Source organism: Macaca fascicularis, chromosome 10 (genome assembly GCF_037993035.2).
Source record: "Macaca fascicularis isolate 582-1 chromosome 10, T2T-MFA8v1.1".
In the NCBI taxonomy this organism is placed as follows: domain Eukaryota; kingdom Metazoa; phylum Chordata; class Mammalia; order Primates; family Cercopithecidae; genus Macaca; species Macaca fascicularis.
In genome coordinates, this window is record NC_088384.1 from 50894415 (window position 1) to 50912978 (window position 18564).

The following is an 18564-nucleotide window of genomic DNA, read 5'->3' on the forward strand; positions in this document are numbered from 1 at the left end:
TACCAGAGTCTCCAAAGGGCTAAGCTCAGGAATCTATTCTCAAGCTCCTCATATAGTCAGGCAGGCAATGATCATATCTGGGGACCATTAGAAATTATCTAATGCATACCTTCTGAACTTCAAATTTGTAGTATTCTCATTTTCTGCTCAATAAGTTCAATTTCAACATAGTTCACAGTTTTTCATATCCACCATGGCATTCTGCCGAGGAACTACAACTCGTGTTCTCTAAACCCATCTGTTCTAAGAATGCTGGACTGGTTATCAACTTCTAATGTACCTTGCTTAAACTTTCCTCTCTCACTGTGTCCCTGACGGAACTGCAGAAGACAGAACAACTGCACTAACCATCTCTTTCTGCGTATCCCATGTCTCCACAGAGGCCACTGTGTCTTCATAAAGCTAACTGCCACGATTTTCACAACTGATATTTTTTTCTTCATGATTTTCCATTTTCTACTTGAGCATTAAAATATCAGGGAGAAGAGGAAGATAACCATATAGAAGTTGGTATAATAAGATATGTGCCCCAGCACAGTATATGCTAAGTATTCAGAATTTATAGTTATATTAGATAACTATAAATTGGAAAACTATTAACAGAGTTATATTAGATAAGTAATATTTTTCTCATCTTCAAGGCTTACAAAATTAACTGTTTTAAGTGATATTCAAAAAAGGAAGGTACTCACATCAACCCAATTAAAAGCACATTTTCTATAGCCGAATGTAACAATCTTAATCCAAATCATTCACCAAAGTTGTTTAACTTTCTTAAAGGAAGGCTCTAGACATTTGCTTTTTAAAAAGTATCTTGCAAAGCCGTTATGAGGTAGAAGAAAAGTTTAAATGCACTACATTTTTCTACTCCATTGTAACTAAAATCACTACTCACAGGACGTGTAGAGCTTCTGCATTTGGGTCCATCACATTTTCCACTGTCATATGAGTGTACTCTTAAGGTTCTCACTTTATCATCGGCATAATATATTTTGCTTCCAGAATGCCCAGTAAAGCTGAAATTTTTCATTTAAAGTGATATAAAAAATTTCCCAAATATCTACTTAGCAATCTTAAATCTGAGTTTTGGCAAGACAATTTAATGCATACGAAATGAAAACACTACATTTCTCACTCTCTCTCACACACGCACAGATTAAAACCTCAAAATTTTCAGTGTATTTCCTCTTTCTTATACAGCTCAATTTTTATGCAGCTTACTTATAATTTAAAAGCAATTTTAAACATGATTGTCATAAAAATATTTTAAAACAGATGAAATATATAAAGGCAGATATAGATCGTCAATGGTTACATTGGGCACATCACATTTCTTTAGAAATAGAACTGTTTCTGCTACTGTAAACAAACTTTTTTCTCACACATTTAAAGTGAGATTAGTGCTGACATAAAATTATCACTCTACGCACAGTCTGAGTGTTTGCACTGGGTTTGAGGTGCATTTTCTTCATCTTCACAGCCCCATCACTCTTACTTGAGACTATGGGTCAACGGAAGTTTGCAGGCTAAAACCATTCAATAATATTTTCATCAATGCTGGAATGATAGTAAGTAACATTACAAAATATCAGAGGCCAAAAATGTTTCTTTGTTGGAGCCCAAGATTTTAACTTATTCTTCGTTGCCTGAAAATACTGCTCATTTAACCTCTTTAGGAAAAAAAAATATTTTGGAGATGAATAATTCCTTCCTTAATGCTTCACCCAAGACGATTGCTTCACACTTATCCTCTGATGCTTTGTTGTTTTCATCCATTTGATGTAGCAGGCACCAAGAATCATCTTTCCTTTGGTGATCTGGCATAACGATCTCTTATGCTTTTTGCTAGTTGTTTGATAAATATTTTGTAAATTTTTCCATGGTATGTATGCACTGTTTTTTGTAGTTCCAATTCTAAAGGTTTTATTAAGGAATGAACGTTGTCATCTTGAAATAACAATTTCTCAGCGCTTCATAAACAGCTCTAAAAGCTGGTTGCTTATCGTCATGGTAAACACCTCTGTTCCCGTGAAGAATAAAGACTCCTTCTTCTGCTTCTTGGCAACTGCTTCCATATAGACAATGATCTGGATGATAATTCCATTGACACGGAGAGACAAAAGGGCTTTCTGGATTGTGAAAAACATGATATCCAACAAATCTTGATCACCCATGTCATGTTTAGCTTGTATATTTTAAGCCATGTCATAAGTATGTCTCCTCATTGTAGTCGCACAGTTGTCACATCATTCTTGAAATACTTCCTTCTCATTCCAGTCATGTTTGTCAACATTACTCCAGAGTTTCCTCCAGCTTTTCCACGGTATGGATGCCTAGCAAAGCGACTATACCATCCTATCAGAGGTTCCTTGGGTTCTGGTGCCATTGCAGCAATTTGTGTGGAATGAAATTTCTTTAGTAAAGACCAAATAGTATCAACTGGTCGTAAAAAAGGGCTATCAGTGTGGGAGTCAACTTATTTCAGGAATAACGGCAAGGACAATCTCTGCAAACCACATGGTTTAAAAAGGTTTTCCACTCTGCTGCATTCTCACTTGGAAAGGTTATGGGGTATATTGTATAATTAAATATTTGGAGAAATGACCCCTGTCAAATCTTCCTTTAAAGCTGTGATGTAGCTGATCTTCAGCAAAAACCTGGAATTGAAAAGCTTTGATCCTGAAAATGATAGCTGACTTCAACCTGGTCATAGTTTCTTCCAGTCTTTCACCACAGGCAACTATAGCTAGATGCATTTTCTCAACAGGCTGTATTTTCAGACTACACCTGTCCCACCCGCCTGGATGCGCAGCGGGACCAGCGTTGCCCGCTCCTCTCACTGCACCACATCTGCCTCCAGCCAGTCAAGAAGCCACTGCGTGCCTGCGTCTTCCAGTCACTGCCACCTTTTCCTTCCTCCAGGGATGTGGCAGCTGGCTGAAGGCATAAAGGAGCGAGCAGAAGCCGCAGGCCAGACAGAGCGCCACCAGGCACAAGTAGCGCTGCATGGCTCCAGCCGCCTTCCTTGGTCTCTGTCTCTGCCACGCCTACCTGGGGAACTGGAGCAGAGGGAGCCTAGTTCTGGAAATTTACCCGTTTTACTCTCCATGGATTCAACAGCAGTGTCTAAAAGAAAAAAAATCATCAATCAATCAATCATTTATATATATTTTAATATAAAGATAAAACAGTGCGAACCAGTGGAACTGGATAGAAAGTAATTCAATTTTACAGAACACATCTGTTTTCCAGGCTCTTACTTTTAATAAACATAAAAAGAGCCATATATATTTCTGTGGAATTCCCCTTTTACTTAAGAATTCATTAGCGAATTAGTTTAATGAGGCTGTTTTATTAGAGGCTGTAGTTTCATTCAAAAATTAGAATAGGAACAATGACTTGTAAAAATTCAACATTGTATTTTATTTTTGAGATGGAGTCTCACTCTGTTGTCCAGGCTGGAGTGCAGTGGCATGATCTCGGCTCACTGCAACCTCCATGTCCAGGGTTCAAGCCATTATCCTGCCTCAGCCTCCTGAGTAGCTGGGATTACAGGCACGTGCCACCACGCCCAGCTAAACTTTTTTTGTGTTTTTAATAGAGACGAAGTTTCACCATCTTGGCCAGGCTGGTCTTAAACTCCTGACCTCGTGATCAGCCCACCTTGGCCTTCCAAGGTGCTGGGATTACAGGCGTGAGCCACCGCGCCCGGCTGGAAGTTCTTTCTTCTTAAAAGGATCATAAATATAATTCACACAGGCATGACACTTTTACTAATATAGATTGACTTTTTGCTTCAAATAACCCATTCGTACATCTAAATTAATTTTGGTCTGTATGTGTGTGTGCATGTGTGCGTGCGTGGATGTGTGTGTATAAATGGCAGTAAAGGGTAAAAGGGAAGGTGGAAAAAAGGGAGATGGTCTAACATTTTTCACACATTTTTTAAATACACCAAAGATATGTAGTAAAAACAATGGTGTGGTGAAAACAAAATGTTGCAAACTAGATAAAAGACTTAGCTCCAGGTCCCGTCCCGTCCAGTCCGGAGGCGGCGCCCGCCAGCATTAAGCTCCAGGCAGTTCAACAAGGGCCGCTCCTACAGGTTCTTGGGGGAGGTCAAGAACAGACTCCTCTCCAGATATGACCCCCAGAAGGAGGCAGAGCTCCGCAGCTGGATCACGGGACTCACCGGCCTCTCCATCGGCCCCGATTTTCAGAAGGGCCTGAAGGATGGGATTATCTTATGCACATTCATGAACAAACTGCAGCCGGCCTCAGTCTCTAAGATCAACCGCTTCCGTGTAGAACTGGCACCAGCTGGAAAACCTCTCCAACTTCCTCAAGGCCATGGTCAGCTACAGCATGAACCCCCTGGACTTATTTGAGGCCAACCACCTGTTTGAGAGTGGGAACGTGACCCAGGTGCAGGTGTCTCTTCTTGCCCTGGCAGGGAAGGCCAAGACTAAGGGGCTGCAGACCAGGATGGACATCGGTGACAAGTACTAAGAGAAGCAGGAGCGGAACTTCCACGACGCCACCATGAAAGCCGGCCAGTGCCTCATCAGGCTGCCCATTACCAACAAATGTGCCAGCCAGTCAGGCATGACCATGTACGGCAGGGCACGGGGAGGCATCTCTACGACCCAAGAACCACATCCTGCCCCCGCCATGGACAACTCCAGATGGGCACAAACAAATGTGCCAGGCAGGTGGCACATTTGACTCCTGGGACCCGGTGGCACATCCACCGTGCCAAGCTGGGAATCAACAACTGTGACAACTCCTCCATGTCCCTGAAGATGGGCTACAGGCAAGGCGCCAACCAGAGCGGCCAGGTCTTTGGCCAGATCTTCAAATACACGGCCCCAAGTACTACCCGGAAGCCCAGTGGCCCATGGGGCTCCCTCGGGTGCCGGCGACTGCCCGGGGCCAGGGGAGGCCCCTGAATATTCCCTTACAACCAGGAGGAGACTGGCTACTGAGGCTCCCAGCACACTCTCTCCCCAGACGGTCTCCCCGTCTGGGTGTTTGGGTTTTTCTGTGTTTCCGTCTTTTTTTTTTTTTTTTCCAACCTGTTCAGTGCTACCAGTCAACTGAGGGTCTGTGAGTGGAGGCGTGGGATCAGGCAGCAGGGTTTTTTTCCCCACACCCCTCCCCATTGCTTTGGTTCCTTGGCAGGACTGAGCCACCGGGCTCTGGGGAAAGGGATCAAGGCCTTTTCCTGATGCGTGTAGGATAAGGGTCCCCACTGGCATGTCCAGGCTGTGCACCGAGCTGTGCTGGGGAGAAGAAACCTGGGCGTGGAGGAAACCGGACCCAGAAGATTTCCAGTGGCCTCTCTTCTTCCCCTTTTTGTCAGCCAGTTTGTGGTTTCTGTGCCCACAAAATCTTCAGGAGGTATTAACTAAAGAAAATTTTTTTTTCCTGAGGAAAGGCACGGAGACAGTGGAGAGGGTGCTGGGAAATAAGTGCCCTGGGAGAGGGGGCCCAGACACCATGCTAAAATATCTCAGGCTCCTGAGTGGCTGGATTTCTCTAGGACCCTCAGACCTACATTGGGGCCCGGTGAGAAAACTGAGGCCCGTACAAGGTGGTGGAATTCTGAGTTGCCAAGGTTAAGCCTGACCCCTCTCCATCCTAGCTCCCCCACCCCCGTGGCCCTCACTAGGATTTTTGTTTGTTTGTGTTTTTTTGAGATGGAGTCTCACTCTGTAGCCCAGGCTGAAACACAGTGGAGTGATCTCCCCTCACTGCACCAGCCTCCCATGCTCAAGCGATTCTCCTGCCTCAGCCTCCAGAGTAGCTGGGACTACAGGCGTGTGCCACCACGCCTGGCTAATGTTTTGTATTTTTATTAGAGACAGGATTTCACCATGTTTGCCAGGTTGATCTGGAACTCTTGCCCTCATGTGATCCCCCCGCCTCGTCCTCCCAAAGTGTTGGGGTAACAGGCATGAGCCACCACGCCCAGCTCCTCAGTAGGTTTTAAGGAGCCTTAGCCCTCCTTCTCCCCTTAGGGCCTGACCAGGTATACTGGTCTATCAAGAAGCTTACAGTCCTGGCAGATGGTGAAGGGGAGCCAGTGTGTCACATGGTCAGAGAGGGAGTAAGAGAGAGAAGGGGGCAGTCCCATGCTGTTTTTAACAATCAGATCTCTCATGAACTCACTGTGAAGAACTCACTCAAGTGGATTGTGATAAACTAAGCTTGTCCAACCCGCAGCTTGTGGGCTGAATGCAGGTCAGAACAGCTTTGAATGTGGACCAAAACAGATTTGTCAACTTTCTTAAAACATAAGCGATTTTGTGTGCATGTCTGTGTATGTGTGTCTTTTCCTTTTTTCTTTTTTCTTTTTTTTTTTAACTCATCAGCTATTTTCAGTGTAATTTATGTGTGGACCAAGAAAATTCTTCCAATGTGGCCCAGGGAGGCCAAAAGTTTGGACATTCCTGTGCTAAACTATTCATAAGGGATCCACCCCATGATCCAATACCTCTCACTGGGTCCCACCTCCAACACTGGGGATCACATTTCAGCATGAGATTTGGAGGGAACACACATCCAATCTCTATCAGGGGTATGTGCCCATTATTGAGACAGGTTGTAGAGTATGCACACTTTCAAACGGGTCCTGTCATATTATTTTCTGAAATGTTTAAAACCATTTAATTTCCCATCCATTGCCCATAAAGGCTGTTTTCCTCATATCCTCATCACTCAATGTTATCTAGGATTCTTAAATTTTCTAAACAAGTGGTGAAAATACAGATCACATTTTATTTGTACACATTGCATTTGTCAGATTGTTAATAGTGTATCGGATTCTTTGGCCCATTTTGCTATTGAGTTTACTATTTCCTTTGTTCATTTGAATATCAATCATATTCACTTTACCCTAAGCAGTGTCAACATTTTCTATTATTGTCATACGTCTGATAACTTTGTATGCCAGCTTTTATTGAAATGAGTCTTTATGATTGTTATACTTAAAGTTTTTGTATTTAATTAAATTTGTTGGATTAGTATATCTTTTATTAAACTGGGACAACAAGCCCAAATCTATGTTTTGTTGGGTTCATTCAGATTTAGAATTCAGATAACTTTTTGATGGATAAATTATTTTTATCATAATGAAGAATGGCTATCATAATGCAATATGATCATTTCTGCCAATGCTTAATGTTTTGTAGTCCACTTTGTTTATGTGATCAGGAGGGCAAGACCTGAATGACTTTGACCAACTCAGCGTTCTGGACCTCCTAGTCCTCAGAATGATTTTAGAATGTTCCAAGAAGACAATATCCTGAAATGGGGAGAAACTGTCTGGGACAGTCTGGACTCTGTCCTTGTTTTTCCTAGAACAGGATATTCCTGCAATTCTTAAACTCCGAGAACCAAGGTGCACATGGGGTGTGAAACCTGGGGTGGAGCACTCAGGGGTTCCTCAGCTGCAGTACACAGTGGGGCATGTGCAAAGGAGACTCTGTCAACCCTGGGCAACTTTTCTGACCTCAAGGGTCAGGCTTGTCATCATAGAACTTAGGCTTTTGCTGATTCTTCCTGCTCCTCTGTTAGGAATAAATTTGGTTTGTCTGATTTACTGTGTGAGCATTCTTCTGTTTCTGGCAGCTTGGTTTATATAAAATACCTCCTGCTAGACCTATGAATCTATGCAGTGTGGAAGTGTCATAGAGGTAAATAAGTAACTTAACTGAGTTGAAAACTAACATACATAACATGGGGCCACTGCAGCAAGGGGCAAAATGATCCTGCCAAAATATCACATGTGACCATTCCAGAAATATTTTGGAAGAAGAAATTGGATACTGAAACTCAGAGAGATCTGAAGATCTTATCCAAGCCAACAGGAGGCTAATAAAGCCAGGGAATTCCACTGTACTCTGATTCAAGAGTACAAGCTTCATCTCAGAGAAGAGCAATGCAATGGCACCAGTGATCAGACCAGGGAGACCCTCTGCCACAGAGAAAGCAGAGGTCTAGAGAATAGCATGAAGATGATAAGCGACTCCAGATTCAATTTCCCTTTGCCTTGAGGCCACAGAAAGCCCAAAGCATGTGAACATCTTTTTGGAGGCATTTAACTAAAAGAACAATTGAAACTTGAAGAAAATGTGAGTCAAAAGTCAAATTTAAAGATATGTTACTTTCTCCAACCCTCCCCCACCAATTCACCACAGGATGAGTCTAGTGAGATAAAGCATGTCATTTATACAAAATACAGAAGTTTTATGTTCTTTATGTGAGCAGAAATACATTCAAATTTTACTCAATAAATGTATTTTGTTTTACTACTAGAAATAGTAAATTTCACTTGATCATTACTTAATTTTATAATTATCTTTATTTAAATTTGTATCAGCTCACTCCCAGGTATCTACCTACAGGAAAAGAAGTCATATGAAAAAGACACATGTACACACATTTATAGCAGCACCATTTGCAGTTGCAATAATGTGGAACCAGGTTAAATGTCTATCAGCCAATGAATAGACAAAGAAAATGTGTTATAGATACACCATGGAATACTACTTAGCTCTGAAAAGGAACCAAATGATGGCATTTGCAGCAACCTGGATAGAGTTAGAGATGATTATTCTAAGTGAAGTATCTCAAGAATAAAAAAACAAATATGATATGTTCTCACAAGTGGGAGCTAAGCTAAGAGGGTGTAAAGGCATAAGAATGACATAATGGACTTTGGGGACTTGGATGGAAGGTTCGGGGGTTAAGGTACACACTGGGTACAGTGTACACTGCTCGAGTAATGGGTACACCAAGGTCTCAGAAATCACCACTAAATAACTTTTCTATGTAATGGAAAACCACTTGTTTTCCCAAAACTATTTCAATGTAGTAATATATATGAAAATCATCATTCTCAGCAAACTATCACAAGAACAGAAAACCAAACACCGCATGTTCTCACTCATAGGTGGGAACTGAACAATGAGATCACTTGGACTCGGGAAGGGGAACATCACACACCGGGGCCTATCATGGGGAGGGGGGAGGGGGGAGGGATTGCATTGGGAGTTATACCTGATGTAAATGATGAGTTGATGGGTGCTGACGAGTTGATGGGTGCAGCACACCAACATAGCACAAGTATACATATGTAACAAACCTGCACGTTATGCACATGTACCCTAGAACTTAAAGTATAATAATAATAATAATAAATAAAAAGAAAATGAATATGATAGTCTTGAGGTGCAACATTCGCTGGGTTTCATATGGGAGAAAAACAGCTAAAATCAAACACGTGGACAGGCAGTCAGAACATTGTCCATCACATACATAGTAAAATTAATAGGAGGCCAAACGTTCATGAGGAGAGTCCATTTGGAATAGCCTGCACCTGCAGTGAGGATGTACGCCATAGGGCACACATAACTCAGGTTAGGGCGAAAACGTATAATTTTACTCAATGTGAAAACGTCTTCGGAAGTAGCTCACTCCATGCTGTCCAGATGCAGTTCTGTACTGTAGAGACTAAGAATAAGAGTCATCAAAGTGGAAAAACCTCTGCCCCGCTCCAAGTTCTGTTTCACACAGGAGTAATACTACTTGAGGGAAAAGCCATACATGTCCCAAATGAGGGAAAGCCTTTACATATCAGTCATTTCTTATGAGACATATGAAAATTCACACCAGATAAAAACTGATGAATGTAACAAAAGTCAGAAAGTCTTTAGATATTCCCTACACCTGAATAAACATTTAAGAAAGAGCATTCTGGAGAAGCCCTATGGATGTAAGGAATGTGGGAAAGTCTTCAGCAAGCCTCAAAACATGCACATATAAGGAGCCACGCTGGAAAAAAAAAAAAAAAAACCCTATTGATGTGAGAAATGTGGAAAAGCCTTTGCAAAGTCATCAGAATTAAAAGTCATCTTAAGATTTACAATAATGAGAAGCCCTGTGGGTGAAAACGGGGAAATCATCATTAATTTTTTCACCATACTCAATATGAGAGGAGGACATACTGGAAGAGAGCTCAATGAGTTAACATGCGTGAGAATGTCTTACCTGAACTCTTGTATCTTATAGAAGTGTGAAAAGAAACCCTCTGAAGGTAAAGTCTATGGAAAGCCTTTGATCTTCATTCATCTTGAGTACCTATTTGTTCTCACACTTGAGAGAAGCTGTGAAAGTAAGGAATATGAAAAAAAGCCACAGTGTTGCCTCAGACTCATAATTCATACAAGAACTCACACTGCAGAGACTGCTTGTGGAAGTAAAAACTGTGGAAAAGACCTCTTTAAACACTTATCCCTCCTGTTGCACAAGATTCCATGCCCTGGAGGGAGACTACAATGGGAATAAACATAAGAAAGTTTCAGTTCCAGCTCTTCATTATTGGGCATGAATGAGCACATAGTAGGACTGAAGCACTGTAAAAACGTTAACAGTGTTGCCATTATCACTGTCTTATCCTTCAAGTAGAACCCAAATTCATACTTTTCTAGTTTTTCCTTTCTTAACAAAATGGTATAAGATGACAGATATCAGTCTTAGCACCCTTTCTGCTCTGCCACGTTAATATTGCTATGAGGTAGCTTGGTTACAATTCACTTACACATGGTTTCATTCTCAATGTGAAGCCCTAGCTGAGCTCCATTCACTTTAGATTTAGAATTCATCTTCTCCATGATATCTTTTTTGTTAGTTTGTTTTTGTTGGTCACAATTTGACTGCATTATGGTCACATTATGTGGTTTTAATGTTGCCGATATGGTATACCTGTTAAGACTTTCATTTTGGTGTAATGGGGTCAATTCTGTCCATTTCCCTGCTATACCCATTATTCTCGTCTTCTTCACTAAGGGAACATAGAACTTTTTACAAGGAGCACGATTGAAATGCCTTTATTTATGTCGTTATCCTTATTTTATTATATATTTTTTTTTTTTGAAAAATGGTCTCACTCTGTCCCCCTGGCTGGAATGCAGTGGTATGATCAGAGCTCACTATATCCTTGAACTCCTGGGCCGTTGTGATCTCCCAGCTCAGACTCCTGAGTAGGTAGGAGTGCAGGCATAACAGGTGTGCACCACCACGCCAAGCTTTTGTTTGTTTTTGTAGAGACTGAGTCCCTTTATGTTGCCTGGAATGGTTTCAAATTCCTGGGCTCAAGTGATTTTCCCACCTTGGCCTCCCAAATTGCTGGAATTACAGGCATGAGCCACCATGCCTGCCCCTGATTAATGTCTTTAAATGAGTTTCCCAGTTTTTCTCATAACTGCAGTGAGCAGAGCTTATAGTCCTGACCAATGTGAAATGCAGAATTCACTGGTTTGGATTTCTGAAAATCTGTTTGGAAATGGGAGAGTTATTGTTACTCTTTTCTTTTAACCAAGTTCCCTTTGCTCTTTCTGCTCGCTGCTCTCTGGGAATAGGATGAAATGCCCAGAGTCAGGTTAAGCGACTTGAAGACCCTTGGAATGATGGTCCCAACAACAAAACCTTCAATATACGAGATTTCTAACTCCCCAAAGGCATGTTGGGTATCCATGGCTGCCCGGGACTCTTTCTGGACTTGTTTCATGAAAGTAAGCCTTAATAGAACTAGGAAACATTTTAGGAGTGATATTTGTAACAAATTGAATGATAAACCTAAAAATGAATAAAACAGAATATAAAAATAAAGAGAATAGACAAAATAGGTTTACAGATGCTGACTGGCCACAAATCCTTGGCTCTCACCCCCATGGATGCCTCACCTACTGTGATGCTTGGAGGGCTGGCAGCCATCACTCAAGAAATCAGAACACAGTGGCTTCTACTGCAGCATCAGGGAGCAAAACTTAAGCCTGTCAGCTCTCAAGAAACATACTTCTGTGTGTGTGTGCGTGTGTGTGTGTGTATATATGTGTGTGTGTGTGTGTGTGTATGTTTGTGTGTATATATACACACACAAGTGAGATAAATTTTTTCAGTGACTTTGACATATCTCATGCTAAACTGATACAATGAATTAAAACTAGTGCAAATTTCTGGCAATAGACCATTATCTCCCCATTACTTATCCAGGGCATTGAAAATTGGCCCACATCACAGATCCTTATGTCATTCTCTGAATCATGAGGAGAAAAGAGGAGAACAGAGAGAACTCCATGTATGTTCCAGTCACAGGGCTGAGTGCTGTGTCTACATGATCCCTCTTGGTGCTTGCCATAACCCTGCAAGAGAAAAGTAAAAACTCAAACACTCACACACACGGACATACACACACACATGCTCAAACACAAACTAAAAACTACAGAACAAAGAAAGCATTGACAACTAATAGAAGTATAGTGCTGGCCAAGCAAAGTGGCTCATGCCTATATTCTTAGCACTTTAGACCAGGAGTTCAAGACAAACCTGGGCAACATAGGAAGACACCATCTCCACAAAACATTTTCCTAGATAAACATCATTTTTAAAAAGAGGTATAATGCCTAAGGGCTCAGGGAAGCAATACGCCTATGGCTGTGTAGTAAGCAGCAGGCAAAGTTGCTTGTCAGAACAAAGTGGTAGTGATTCCAGGCTTCCTTTGCACACTTAGCCAGGAGACTGGTGAGCTCAGCACTGCCTGGGTTCACTTTACCCTTCTACAGCTCTAAAGCTCTGGCAGGTGGGACCTAAGCATAAGAGAAAGTGATATTACGCAGGACTCTCTTGACCGCATGTGATGGAAACCTAACTCGATCCAGCAGAACATTGAGTTAATTCGCTCTAATTACTAAGAACGTCCATGAGTAGATGGGCTTCTGGCTCAGTGGGATCAGGGGTCAACTAACATCAACCAAGGCTCATTCTGTCCCTTCATTTCCTGTGTCAGCTCTGCTTTTCAGGCAGGCTATTTTGAGAGAGCAGCAAAAAATGGCCCCATAAATTTCATATCACATACTTCCTTGGAAAATGCTATGCCAGTAAAAAGAAAGCACCTCATTCCCAGCAGTTTCATCAAAAGTGCAGGGATGACTTCCATGAGCCTAGCTTGGATCACACGCCCACTCCTGAATGAATTACCCTGCTGATCTGACTGCCCAGGGTGGGTCAGCACCTCCCAAATCCCATGGGCTAGTACTGAAAGAGTGGTCCTCCCATGCGAAAAATGGAAGGACAGTACCAGAGGAATATGGGCGGGAGGGCCTCATCTCTAGATAAAAAGTATGAACGTATTTGTGTTCTTCGTACACTCATTTATATAGTCACTGAGAAGAAAATGAGAAAACCTCACACATGACTTTCTACAGGCCTCTGTGCTTTGTTTCCAACACTGAGCTGTGAGAAATTTAATTATTAAAACAAAACTTTGAAAATAAATAACAATTTGGGACAATGGGGACAGTTAGCTGATGCAGCACAGGTGAGCAGTTCTTTTGTGCCCATGAGGACACAATTCCCAGGAGGCCGCCTGTGGTCTCCTAGGAGAAGTGTGTGGGCACCCACAGGCTGCAGTTCCACCTTTTCCTTCCCTGGACTCTCAGGAAGACAGGAGTTCTGGATTCAGTTGAACTGAGTTCAAGTTCAGGCTCTGTGACTCACTGGCTGTGGAATTCTGGGTGAGTCACTTACTCTTCTTGAGTCCCATATCCTCCTTGGTAAAAGGAAGAGGTATAGTTATTGTTAGGTTTTGAAGGCAAGGCGAGGGTTAAAGAAAGACAGAGAGACAGTTGGCAGCTTCAACAGCAACTTCTTTATTGCCAGCAAAACCCTGGGGAGGATTAAACCAGCTTAGTGCTGGCACAACTGCCGCTCACAGGCTGGGGTAATCTTGGGACTGGGACGGCGGGGTCCGGGCGGTAGAGCTTGTTGCCCAGCAGGATATGGCAGGGATGTTCCTGCAGACAGACTGTGGAGCCTTTGCCCGGGACGATGTGATACGGATGTTTCTGCAGTAAGGCAGACAGGAAGGATGTTTCTCATGGCCCGAGTTCCCATGGAACGTTTCACTCTGACCAGGGTCTGCAACATGGCTGGAGGTTTACAACATGGTACAGGTTAGACTAACAGTAACATCTCCCAGGTAGACAGTTCTACAAAGTAAACTTCCCTTGAACATCTACACTCTACCAGACATGGTGCTGGGACCCAGGTCACAGGAGGAACTGGACAGATGAGGTCCCTGCCATCCTGGTGCTCATGTCTGACACAGGAAGCTAATGGGTCATAAGACCAGGTCAGATGCTGGTGGTAATGAAAGACATTACCAGAGTGAGATGAGCTAGAAAGAAACGGAAGGAGCTGTTCCAAACACAGTGGCAGGTGGAGACCCCTCCAAAAGGTGACCTTTGAGCAGAAACCTGAGAAATGCCCGACCAGGGGAAAACCGAGGGTAAGGTCCACAGAAACAACTGCTGTGGAAGGGGAAAGCGTGTCATCATCCAAAACCAGGGAGGAGACCCACAAAACTCCACTCCTATGGAGCAGAGGGGCCTGCAGGGAGACACAGGATTCTGCTGCTCATGTGGGTATCTGCTTCCCAGCAGGAAAGGGGACCATGCAGGATAGAGGGGCTAAGTGAATCCTGGGTTGTGGGGTTACGGGTGCCGGTGCTGACTCACTGTTGGAGGTGAGCCACAAGAGGAGGCTTAGAACCCCTACCTGCAGCCTTTCCATTCTAATAAGGAGATTGTAGTGTGGTCAGTGGCGGTATCCGGAGACCGTTGAAGGGCACACGGAGTGATACCTCCTCTGGCCTCCACTCTCAGCTGCAGATTTTCCGAGTTCCTGGAACAGCTTCTCCGTGGCCCCATCAAAATGGAGGGTGGTGACAGCACACACAAGATGCTAACACCGGGGCCCTGTGCCATACCACCTGCTTCCCTTGGCCCTGCCCAAACCTTTGTAAACAGCTTTTTCTTAATGATCCTTCAGTCGCTTCAAGGTCCCTGCCAGCACCTGACTGCCACATTCCCCAGAGGGACCAGGCTCCTCGGCACAGGAGCTGAGGTTTCTACAGGCACAGAGGAAACACTGTCCCAGCTGTTGGAATGGAGTCAGGAGTGGAAAACAGAATGCTTGTTCTCATGCTCAGACTCACCAATTGTTTCATTTCATCGCACCAAGGCTGTGTGGCATTTTGAAGGAGAATTAGTAATCTACATAATTACAAATTATGTTCTTAAAGGAAGCTGCTCAGTGCCATGCCTGAAACAAGGTGAAACTCCATGAGGAGATGTGTGAGAAGCCAGGGTGCCATAGTTACAAACCAGGACTCCAGGTGCAGACTGCTTGGTTCAAACCTGGACCAGTGGAATGAATTTTCGCAACTCTCCATATTGCTCTTTGCCCCAGTTTTTCCATCTAACAACTAGAAGTAAAAACAAGGTTATTGTGAAAATTAAATGAATTAAAGTAAGCAGAGAGTGTCTAAAACAACACCCCCAGTCACACAGTCAGCACTGAGCATGTTTTTCTTCACTACTCTTAATGAGGTAAGAGTGCGTGCACGGGCAACACCCATGAGCCTGGGCTTTCTATGGCACAGGCATCAGAGATCCCACTTTTGATGTCCTGCATATATTCTTTTGACATTGATAAGGGAAGAGTCTCATGGGTGAGGAGCAAGCAACCACATTGGGGCCAGACAACCCATGGTCAAAGTTGAACTCCACCACTGTTCAGCTGGGTGACTCTGGGCAAGTGACTTTCCCTCTCATGTTCCTTTTTCATAAAAACTCTAGGACAGTAATTCGACTGCCAGTCCTTCCTTAGGGTGTGAATCTCAGGAAACACCGGTAGAGCCGTGGGGAACAGAGACAGGAAAGGAATGCAGTTTCAGTGAGTCACTGATTCCAACACACACACACACACATACCTTCACACACCACACTCTAACACCAACACATACATGCATACATGACTGTTGTCCACTTAGATCCTGGTGACTCCATGGGATAGACGATAAGGCAGGAATCAGAGGGAAGAGCAAAATTAAGGGGAGTGAATGTCTTAAGAACAAAATGCACATTGAGGCAGAAAATCAAGGGGGAAGAGGAGTGGTCTGGACACCAAATGCCTGCTGGGTGGCACCTGCTCTACACACACTGTCACTAATTCTCCAAGCAGCCTCATGAGGTAGAAGAAATTCCCCTCAATTTACAGATGACAGAAACCTAGTTAAGAAAAGAAAGCTGATTTTACCAGTGTCTCAGCAAGTTAGTGGGTGAAGGTATGGACTCCCAGCTCTCTCTGTCCACAAAGCCTACAAATTCTCCCTTGTTAGGCAGGCTGGATACCGGGCTCTGCTTCTGGACTCTGCTCCTTTTCCTGCTAGGCAATCATGGCAGAACTGGCAGAAACGTTATGCCCCTTCACCACCTGGAGCAGAGCCAATGAGAGGGGCTGGGGAACAGGCCATGATGCCCTGCACCCACCATTCATTGTCTTCAGGATTGCGATCCCTCAGAACTCTTGCACCACGTGGTGGCAGCACCCTCAGTGTCTGGGTGTCTTCTGAGGTTGTACAGGATGCAGTGGAGGCCACTGGCTGTGCTGTCATATCCTAAGTGGCAGCCACCCAGTCTTGGGCTTCTTGGCTGCTTCAGCACCAGAGGTTGGACAGTGCCCATGCACTGAGGCCCTCAGGAGAATGGGAGGGAAAGGAAAGGCAGCATGGAGAGATATAGGGTCCATCCACCATGTCCCTGGATGGAGAGACTCCTGTTCCCACAGTAGTTCCCACACCGGGACCACGATTGGCACTCATAAACATGCCAGCCTCCATTTATATTTCCTTGTTTGACAACTCCTTCCCATTTTCATCCTGGAGACAAAACTTCTGAACACACTAGCTCTGAGAGCACCTGAGACAGTCCCTGAAGACCTTTGATCCAAGCAGGATCCCTCCCTTGCCATCTCCAGACCTCCCCACAAGCTCCCTCCCTGGTCTCCTGGCTCCTGTTCATCCCTTCCAGGCAGCCTTCCACAATCATCTCTAAAACATATCTGACTGTCCCTCATGTATCCAGCACTTTCCATGGCTCCCCAGAGCCCTCCAGATCAAGTTCAAATTCTTTGATCAGACACTTGATCTCAAGCTGCATTCTACCTCCTGAATTAAGATCCCCGAGAAGCCCAACTTGCTCAGCACAAATGAATCACTGAAGTCAAAAATCTTGAACGTGGCCTTGGCCTTGAGGAAGTCATCAACACCCTGGCTAGTGAGGGTGCAGTGCTGCTCCAGGATGATGGTGTGTAAAGTTGTGCTCCAGGTCGCAGGCCCTGAAGAAGCATCTCTCCTCAGGACTGGGTAGTACAGGAAGTGTGTGCATAAGCAGATCTGCTGGTGCCGTTACACTATGCAGCTCCAAGATGGTGGCAATATACTTACTGAGATGCCTGCAGGGTGAGGCTGGGGAGAGGAAGCAGTTCCATAACACGTATGAAACCCTGGAAAGACTTTCCTGCCAGAATCTCAGGACCACATTACATCCAGAAATGGGTGCCTTCTGGGCACACTTCTCTCCCTGCCTCCCACTCTGAGCTGCCTCCTAGCCCCACATGCCCCAGCCTGGCCCAGGGCTTGGAGCCCAGCGGGTGTTCAGTCCATGGTGTTGACTGCTCCCTGGGCCAGGAGAGCCCTTGGCGGCTCTGTGACTCCTCCTGTAGAACCCCTGCCTCTACCAGGGGACCTCCTGATTCCCACAGAAGCCCCCACGGCCCTGGATTGCTCTACCTGCCCTGGGATCCTCCAGCCCCATAGACTTTACTTGACGCCTTAGCCCTCCCAGAACATGACATGTTTCTCAGAATGTGGCTGATGTCCAGGGCCATCTGTGGATGTTTGCTGGGGGCCTCTTGCTGTTCTCCTTTATGGTCTGTAGGGCAGGGTCAAGAGGAGAAACCAGTCCAACATTCAGAATGGACAAAAGCTCACTGCCACAACGGCAACCACCAAACAGTCAGCAGTGCTTCTGGATGGAAAAGAGGTTTCATTCTGCAGAAAGCTCCTTGTTTGGCTTCTTTTGGAAGCCAGGGAGGGGTACCAAGCTCGGCTTACCTGCAATGCCTACGTTACCATCTGTTCCTAGTATATGCGATGGGCCCCTGCTCCCACTGTAGTGTTGACGTTCCCTCCAGCTGGAGACCTGGGCTCCTGACACCAGCTGACCTGTTTGTCCTGCTCTGGATGACAATGGAAAATCTGTACCTGGTATTTCCCTAGGTTCTTGGTTTCTACTTTCTAGACATCCAGCAGCAGTGACCATACCTGTTCCCACTCCTGAAAGGGGACTCCCTTGTAGGGCAGCCGAGACATCTACAGATGGAAGACTGCTCAGTGAGACAGGCCACAGGGGTCCCAGGGGAGGATCAGGGGCTGGAGGATTCTGGAGGTTTCCAGCCTTGGGGTCTGTGGTTCCTCAAAGAGGTTAGGTCTACCTCGTACCAGGTCTGCCCGCCCATGATTCAAAGAGTGGATGATTGCTCAGCATCAGGAACTCTGATCTGGAACTAGTTTTTCATTTAGGTCACCAAGAGACAACCCCTAACCCCTGAGCAAGGCATGGTCCAAGCTCTGGCATGAGATTCTCTTCCAGCAATGTG

General features: G+C 44.5%; 1 protein-coding gene and 2 pseudogenes across 1 annotated transcript in view; 1 reads left to right on the forward strand and 2 right to left on the reverse strand.

The window, feature by feature from the left end:
* Positions 1-1798: 1798 nt before the first annotated feature.
* On the reverse strand, positions 1799-3008 carry LOC135965321 (glucoside xylosyltransferase 1 pseudogene; annotated as a pseudogene).
* A 386-nt stretch (positions 3009-3394) lies between these two features.
* LOC135965266 (calponin-2 pseudogene) lies at positions 3395-4985 on the forward strand (annotated as a pseudogene).
* An 8754-nt stretch (positions 4986-13739) lies between these two features.
* Positions 13740-18564, reverse strand: part of LOC135965267 (ankyrin repeat domain-containing protein 18B-like) — a 45965-nt gene continuing 41140 nt past the window's right edge. The window contains exons 8-10 of the mRNA XM_065521791.1: positions 18038-18144; positions 17069-17225; positions 13740-13907 (exon numbers count right to left, since the gene is read on the reverse strand). Of these exons, the coding sequence (XP_065377863.1) occupies positions 13740-13907; positions 17069-17225; positions 18038-18144 (432 nt within the window). The remainder of the gene's footprint in view (positions 13908-17068; positions 17226-18037; positions 18145-18564) is intronic.